The sequence below is a fragment of the Sarcophilus harrisii genome, chromosome 1 (genome assembly GCF_902635505.1).
Source record: "Sarcophilus harrisii chromosome 1, mSarHar1.11, whole genome shotgun sequence".
NCBI lineage: Eukaryota > Metazoa > Chordata > Mammalia > Dasyuromorphia > Dasyuridae > Sarcophilus > Sarcophilus harrisii.
Window position 1 is genome coordinate 91,169,193 of NC_045426.1, and position 8,894 is coordinate 91,178,086.

Genomic DNA, 8,894 nt, shown 5'->3' on the forward strand with positions numbered 1-8,894 from the left:
TGAGAACTGGCTAACACATCTGCCCTTTTAAACAGAGCAAGGGATAGTCAATCAACATTTGTTAAGGCCTACTAAGTGCCAGACCCTGTAGTAAATGCTTTGGATAAAAAGAAAAAGAAAAGCCTCTTCATGAAGGGCTCACAATCTAAACGAGAAGATGAACAAATAACTATACAGGATATATTAAAAATAATTAATGGAGGGAAGACTCTAGAATTAAAAGGGATTGGCAAAAGGTTCTTGTATAGCCTGGGATTTTATTTGAAACTTGAAGTAAAATAGTTAAGGCAGAAGGTGGAAGATAAGGAAAAAAAACATCTCCTCCAGGGTCAGAGAAAATGTCAGGAACAGTAAGGAGGTTAATGGATCAACGAGTATTAAGACAAGTTAGAAGAAAGCTGGAAAAGTAGGAGATGGAACAAGTGATGATAGTGTTGAACATCAAATAGGGGATTTCATATTTGATCCTGCAAACAATAAGTCACTGAAGCTGACTAAATGGGAAGAGATACAGGGGAACAGGATTTGGTCAGACTTTCACTTTCACAGGAAATGAACTAAAATAGGGAGAAACTTAAGGCCAGCAGACCAACCAGCAAGTTACCCCAGTAGTTTAGGCCTACACCAATTTGAAAGGAGAGGAGGGACATACTGGAGAGATGGTGCAAAGTAGAAATCAAAAGAACTTGACAACAGATTGGTTTGGTTAAAGGGATGCAAGGGTCCTCAAACTATAGCCCGCCGGCCAGATGCGGCAGCTGAGGACGATTATCCCCCTCATCCAGGGCTATGAAGTTTCTTTATTTAAAGGCCCACAAAACAAAGTTTTTGTTTTTACTATAGTCAGGCATTCCAACAGTCCAAGAGACAGTGAACTGGCCCCCTATTTAAAAAGTTTGAGGACCGCTAGGAAGGGGGAAGAAAACAAGAAGTTAAGAATTGATAATATCTAGGCTGGGAGCCTAGAGGACTAGGAGGATGATAATGCCCTCAACATCAATATGGAAGTACACAAAGGGAGAGGGGGGGAGAGAAGGAAACGATAATGAATGGTTTTATATCAATTGAGCTTGACATATCTATAGGACACCCTGGAAATGTCTAAAAAGTAGTTGGAGATGTGACATGAATTTAGCAAAGACGTTCAGGCTAGATAAGATTTGAGAATAATCATTAGAAGGAATTAAATATTATGATTTGGGAGACCTGGCTCATTGCTGAAAAGCAATGGAGGTCATAAAAGTGATTTTAAATCATTTGTATTCAAATTCTTACTGCTTTTTCATTTCAAGAAATAACAAGAGTCTTTGTTGTTGTCCAGTTGTTTTCAGTCATCAAGTTTTCTTGGCAAGACCCTGGACTGGTTTGCCATTTCCTTTTCTAGGTCATTTCACAAATGAGGAAACTGAGGCAAAGAGAATTAAGTGACTTCCTACAGATCACAGAACTAGTAAGTGTCTGAGGCCTGGATTTGAACTCGGGGGAAAAAGTCTTCCTGACTTCCCGCTCAGCATTTTATGCATTGTGGTAACACCTAGCCACCCTCACAAAAGCTAGGAAATAGCTATGGATAATTGTTCAGCAGAAAATAAATAAAACTGATACAGCAATTTATTCACTGTGTTACTTACAGGAAGCTTAGTGAAGGCAGGATTGGTGACATGTTTCCCAAAGGCATCTTCTTGAAATTGTAGAAGCTGTACTACCAGCCCAGCCAAAGTTTTATTTGTAGGAGCATCTGCTTGAACATACTGCAAATAAATAAATAAATATAAATAGATAAATGAATGAATGAATGAATAGATAAATAAATAAAGCCTTAGTATTGATGAAACTTCTGATACGCAAAGTATTAATAAGATTACATATTTAAACACAGTAAGTTACACTAAAAAAAACTTCCAACCTAAAGCAAAAACAATCATTATTTTAATGAAAAAAAAAAGTTTAAAAAAAGGCCAATGTCATTTTATTCAAATTAAACTCTATTGATATTTTTATTTATGCAACAGTTATTTAAATTCCTTCTCTTCCAAAGCAGCAAAAAGTACTATACAGAGGGACAAAAAAATGAATAAACTATGATCCCCGTTTCTGAGAAATTTATAATGTAGCGAGAGACAAGTTACACAGAGAGCTATACAATAACACCTTACTAATACTAATTGATAAGCACTTGTGTGGCTTTTATGGCTTTTAGCAGATTATAACTTAAGCGCTGTCAGTGAAACACTGTCAAAAGCCAAATTTGGCTAGAAGGTACAAATTCATTTTTGGCCCAAGAAAAAAACAATTATCACAGGCTTTCACAACCTTACAGGAATTTCATCCAGTTTCAGGAAAAGAATACATAAGCTATTCCTCCTCATTTCCTATCTTCAAGCCAACTTGACAGGCTTCATTCAACATTTCAATCGTAATGTGTTTGTTTCTACTATACTAAATGATTTTAAAAGTCAGACTGATGGGAGCAACAACAACATAATAACAGTTGCAGAGTGTACCATTACTGAAAAGCCACATGTTCATTAGACTGAAGAAAACTGACTTTGTGTTGTAGCCAATCACATAGGTATCCAATATATAAAGACAATTACTTTAAGAGCTTACAACATTTTCAAGTTTTGATTTGCTTAAATGCATTAGTTTTTCAATGTATAAATGGAATAGCCAAGCTGTAATTAACTGCTGACAACTACTATTTATAGTTGAAGTGCTTTATTTTCCCCAAGCAATCTTCTCTATCCTTCTAACCAGATTCCCTTTATCCTAAAGGTTTTTATAAAAACACATTTCAAAAGGCCAAATAAGTGTACATTTATACACAATCAGAAAGCTGATAGAGTTGATAGAATGCAAGTTTGACAACCACTAATTTTAAATCCTTGGTTGTCAGCACCACTTTTAAGTGCAACCATTTTTGCTGCACTTTTTTTTTTTTGGAGTTATCTCATGTTTCAAATGCTGTTGCAACAATTAAAAAATAATTCTTCAAAAGAAAATATTTAACTATTATTCATACTATTCACAGAGGATTAAAATAATCCTACCTACAATAAGAGACTAAGGCAATGGCACTTTATTAAAAAGTTCATGATCTCGCTCTAATGAAGTGAACCTCAGATTCTTCTCATGATAGGTGATGCCTTCTCTTTCAAAACACTGTCCTATTTTTAAAGGGCTAGATGTCCAGTCATTCAACAACAGTTATCTCAAATACAAAACAATTCCATTGATTGACATATGATGCATAAGCTAACATAAGCAAAATAATATGCCAGCAGTCACAAACTGGGTGAAACAAAGAATATCTCCACACAAGATGAACAGGCTTCTGCTTAGGTTGGGCATGAGAAAATGGTACAAGCTACCACAGTCAGTGACCTAATTGGTCATAAGATGGTCACATGCTCTAAGATGAGTTTAAAAGTACAAAAATATTATGGGGGACTTTACTTGTTGTCACCTCTGCCATACTGAGCTTGGTCACTATGATAAGGATAACAGAATGAAGAGCCTTTAGTTTACTTTCTATAGTTAAGCAAGTGAACTTAGAAAATTTGCAGCTCACAGCTCTGCAGCCTTATTTATATACAAAACTTGGATATAATTCTATCAAATTAGGCTAACATTGATAAATCATCTCTCATACAAAGTAAAACTGCAAGCTGTTTGAAAAATATTTTGAGAGGTATCCATAATTCTTTTTCTTCAGTTATTTTCTATTCCCAATATAAGTATCTAGAAGCCTTTACTGGAAGGGTAACTGAGGCCCAAGAATACTAACTCACAGGGACACAGAGCAGTAAAATCCAGATTAGATTCATGGTGTAATACTTAAACTCTTTCATGTACCACTTTAGGACTTCTATTTTTTTCCCTATGTACACTAGGGAAAATTTTTCTTTTAAATATATTATTGAAGCTGAATAAATTGTGGTATATGAATGTTATGGAGTATTATTGTTCTATAAGAAATGACCAGCAGGATGAATACAGAGAGGCGTGGAGAGACATACATGAATTGATGCTAAGTGAAATGAGCAGAACCAGGAGATCATTATACACTTCAACAACAACACTATATGAGGATCAATTCTGATGGACATGGCTCTCTCTTCAACAATGAGAGGATCCAAATCAGTTCCAATTGATCTGTAATGAACAGAACCAGCTACACCCAGAGAAAGAACACAGGGAAATGAGTATGGACCACAACATAACATTTCCACTCTTTTTGTTACTGTTTGCTTGCATTTTTGTTTTTTTTTCTTCTCAGGTTATTTTTACCTTCTTTCTAAATCTGATCTTTCTTGTGCAACAAGATAACTGTATAAATTTGTATACATATATTGTATTTAACATACGCTTTAACTTATTTAGCATGTATGAGACTACCTGCCATCTAGGGGAAGGGGTGGAGGGAAGGAGGGGAAGAAGTTGTAACACAAGTTTTTGCAAGGGTCAGTGTTGAAAAATTATCCATGCATGTTTTGTATATAAAAGCTATAATAAAAAATAAAATAAATAAAAATTAAAGTATATAATTGACACAACTGACTGTTAATATTACAAATTTATAGTAAAGTTCTTAGTTAGCATTGGCCAATCATAAATTTACAAGGTAAATGTAGTGGACATATTTTTCAAAGCTTAAAAAAAAAAAAAAAAAAAAAAGGAAGCATTTCCAAAATATGACTTTGTCTTATATGGGAGTTTTAAAGACCATAAGGAAAATAAATAAATGGATTTGATTTTTTTTTTTTTGGTGAAAAATTAAGGCTCCCATTAAAATATCTCCTAGGCAACCATTAAAGTTAAATGTGTAGATTTTTAAATGCCTGATTCTAGTCAGGCTATTTTATTTAACTAACCAAATTCATCTGATAGGGCATACACTTCATTCCCAACCCACATGATGAAAAATTAAACACAGAAAGGCATATTATAAAGCCATTAATAGTTTCACTGATATTTATGACAAAATGTATAACATGGCATGGAGGGGGATGGGAAGAGGGAGGTGGAAAGGGATGAAGAGGGTCAAAGAAAAGGCAAAAGAGAGGAAAAAAAAGTATTAGAGCATATGAGCAAACTTTGTATCAGCATCTTACCAAAATAAGAATCTCAAGTATAACAGTAATAACACTACCACCTACCATCAGTAATACACTTTTCAAAATGCTTTCACTATTTTGTTATGTCCATCAAAAAATGGTATTAATTAAAATAAAAAAATTAATAAACTAGTTTTATAGTCAGACAATATTTTTAATCAAGTTAGGAAAAATATTGTCCATTATGCATGTGTGTATATCATACAAACCTACTGATACATTCAGCACTTTCAGGCACTGCTCTGAGATATTAATTCTCTATTTTTAAGTATCTTGTCTCCCTCACTTATAATGTAAAATCCTTGGAGGAAAGAACCATAATTATTGTTTGTTCCACTGCTTTGAAATAAACCAAATATTATTTGTTGAACCAAAGGAAATATCAACAGACTAATCTTTGAATAGAATGACATTTAATATAATACATTGTATCCTCTGATTGTTCAGGCTTCATTATTATAAAGTATAAAACTTGAATTTTCAGAGCTATCCTTAACCCTATTGAAAATGATATAAAATATCAGTACTTAATTCAAAACATTTTAAGACATTTTTCCCATGATTATTTTAGTTACTTTTTTGTCCATTACATATTATCCATTCTTAAAACATTTTATTTTCATTGACAGCCTTTGTTTTCACATCACATATTTCTAAATATCCCTTGTCCTCCTCTACTCAATGAAATAAAAATTTAAAAGAAAAAATTAGGTAGTTTTTAATAAAACATTATCTGACAAGAGGTACAATAGCCCATCCATAGAGTGCCCCACCTATACAAAGGGATGATGTGGATTTTCTTGAGTCTTCTTGAAGACAAGTTTAAATTTTAATTTCAAGTCACAAAAAAAGATCAAGAATAAACACATATTAGGGTACTTAGGGTCTTAAAATAACAAGATATGAAGCACTAATTCTTCTCTAGAAATGCACATCTGATGTGCTCTACAGCCAGCTGACAATGACCCCTGGAGCCACTTGTACAAAAACATAAGCTCCTTTAACACTAAAGTAGACAATTCTGCAGGTGAGCCTCAGATCTGTACCATAGCTCAAGCATACTTTTGAGGGCTGCATTCTGAAGTAGCTAGGCCAAAAGAAAAATAGAGAAATACTCAGAGCACAGAGGTGGGGTAAAGTGATAGTCACTTAGTTTCTGACTAGTCAGTAACTCTCAACCAATGCTTAAAAGTCTCAAAAGTTTTATTACCCTTTCAAAAGTCCACAAAGTCAAAACTATTTTTATAATAATGCTAAGACATTTTTACTTATTTATACAATTTTTTTTGGTATAAATTTTTATTTTATGGCATAAATTTAATTTATATCCATATAAACAAAAGCACTCGATTTTTAAGAGTGTAAAGGATTCCCGAGACCTAAAAGTTTGAGAACTAAAGGTAAAGAGACTCAATTCCACAAATCTTAACACTACACACAACACAAATCACTTACTATAATAAAATTTCATTTTCATTTGATAAGTTGGCAAATAATTATCTTACACAATTAAGTTCATTAGATCCTAAATCTAGAACTAGACAGAATGATGAATTGATCTAGTCAAACCTATAAAGATTGTAAGTGAGACTGAAATTAAGTAACTTTTCTGAGGTCACTACCATAAGTAACTAACAGAGGTGGGGTTCAAATTCAGGTCATGTAATTCAGGGATCTTTCCTCTGCAATGAAAAGTACTGCTTAATAGCAAGCATCTGAAGAAACACTAACATTAACTTCAGGGCTGCTACAACATTACCAAAAGTGAAATGAAATTAACAACGAGCATTTAATAATCATTAAGCTTTTAACCCCAGTTATTAATTTTCTCCTAAATATTCGATGCCTTTCACAGAACAGACAAGTTCATAAAGAAGTACAAGCAAGCAGTAGTATATTTGCTTTGCTATAAAAGCAAATAGGAATTCATTTTCTACTTTAAAAAGGCAAGCCGTGTGAAATGGAAATTCATGGTCATATGGAATCTTCTTTTTGTACGTGAATGGAAATGATTGGAGAGGGGTCAGAGACAAATCCAAAAAATATAACCGAAAAAAATCTTCAATGTCTTTCTTTCTAAATAGCTTTTGTGTCCTTACTTTTAGGTTACATCCACATAAAAACTTCAAGCTAATTTTACCAACTTGCCCCAAACACATGATTTCCACCTCAATAGTCTATTAAAAAAAAAAAAAATAGAAGATATAGTATGAGTTTGACTTGGAAATCTGAAAGACCTGAATTCAAATTCTGCCTCAAGCACCTCCTAGCTTTGTGACTCAAGGCAGGCCAAATAAACTCTCAGGAAGTTTCCATATCTCTGAAAATGAAGATTAATTGAAGACACCTCGTTGGGTTGTTATGAGTTGGTACAGAAATAAGTAAAGCGCTTTGAAAACTCTAGCTCTGTAGCAGAAGATTAAAAAAAAAAAATCAGCTACCTTATACACCTAACCAGACCACATACAATAGATCTCCATGTTCTGTGGATTACTTTAGGTCTTTAGAAAAAAAGAGATTAAGAATGAAGGCGCTCCTTTGTTGCTATGTTTCGAGGGAAAAGAGAATCGTGCTTTCGGGCCCCATTGCAGGGAGTGGGGGGCTGGCATGCTCACATTTTACGGCTTCCCCAGTTCAAGGAAGGCCGCAGCTGCGCTCCCCACGCACCCCTCATCCAACAACTAAAGAACGACGCGTCCTCGGAGTCCAGCAAGAGGCTGCAAGACCGTCCCTCAGGACACTTACACTCCAAGCAGGCAAAGACCCAGATACTTTCGCAGGGAAAGTGCAACAGGAGGCACTGGGGGAGGACAGAGATGCGAGCAAGATGGGGGAGGAGGGAGGCACATCTGGGAAGACTTCCTGGAGGCGATGTTCAAGGCTCTCCCGTTCCCGCGTGGGGCCGGCCCAAAGCAAAGCCGAGGCTCCGGCGCTCCCGATCCCCGCCGGCGGGGAAGGAAGGCTCCGAAGGGCAGGCGCCGAGGGGAAGCCCCGGGGCCGCGGGCCGCCCTTTGTTGTCCCTCATGGCGGGGAGTGGGGGGAGGGCCGCGGGCCGGGGAGGGCTCGCGCGGGCCGCTCCCTGCCCCCACTGCCCTCAGGGAGCCTCCCCGCCCCTACCCCGGCCCGAGTTCCGCGGCCGCCCCCCGCGAGGACCCACCTTCTTGTAGTGCTTGCCCAGCCAGACCCGCACCGAGTCCAGCTGAGAAACCGTCTCCGGGCTCTCCCAAAACTTGCCCGCCGGGCCCCCGTCCTTCCTCCGACACAGCGCCAGACCCACGGCCGCCGCCGCCGCCCCCCCCGGCCCCGCGCCGCCCGTCACCGTCCCCGGGGCGCCGCCGCCGCCTCCGCCCGCCGCCGCGGCCATTGTCGCCGTTTGCCGTGTCCGCCGCCGCCGCCTGCTCTGGGACTCGCCGCCTGCGCGCGCACCTCCCAACTCCAGTGGGGCGGCCTCGCGCGCGCCGCGGTCACTCCCTCTTTCCCTCTTCCCTCCTCCCACTTCCTTCTTCTCGGGCCTAGGCCCGGCCCGCCCCCACCCGCGCTTCCACTCGTAAAGCATTGGGCCACCGCGCGCACGTGGAGACGCATGCGCCGACTTCGCCGCGGGGCTCCTGGGATTTCCGTCGGTTCCCAAACTTTTTTCCTCCCCGCCTCCTCGGCGCTCTCGAGGGTGCGCGCGCAGGTAGCACGCACTCTAACCTACGCGTCCCATTCTTCCCCCCCCCCCCCCCCCCCAGAGCGTCTTTCGCGATCTCTCTTACGTCAGGCGCTTTCTCTGTG

At 38.5% G+C, this 8,894-nt stretch overlaps 1 protein-coding gene across 2 annotated transcripts in view; it reads right to left on the reverse strand.

Annotated features, from left to right (window-relative positions):
* The window catches only part of SMARCC1 (SWI/SNF related, matrix associated, actin dependent regulator of chromatin subfamily c member 1), a 158,527-nt gene extending 150,031 nt beyond the window's left edge, over positions 1-8,496 (reverse strand). For both annotated transcript variants that reach the window (XM_031960825.1, XM_031960832.1), the window contains exons 1-2: positions 8,275-8,496; positions 1,632-1,751 (exon numbers count right to left, since the gene is read on the reverse strand). In XM_031960825.1, the coding sequence (XP_031816685.1) occupies positions 1,632-1,751; positions 8,275-8,481 (327 nt within the window). In that variant the 5' untranslated portion in view covers positions 8,482-8,496. The remainder of the gene's footprint in view (positions 1-1,631; positions 1,752-8,274) is intronic.
* Between the last annotated feature and the right edge of the window lie 398 nt (positions 8,497-8,894).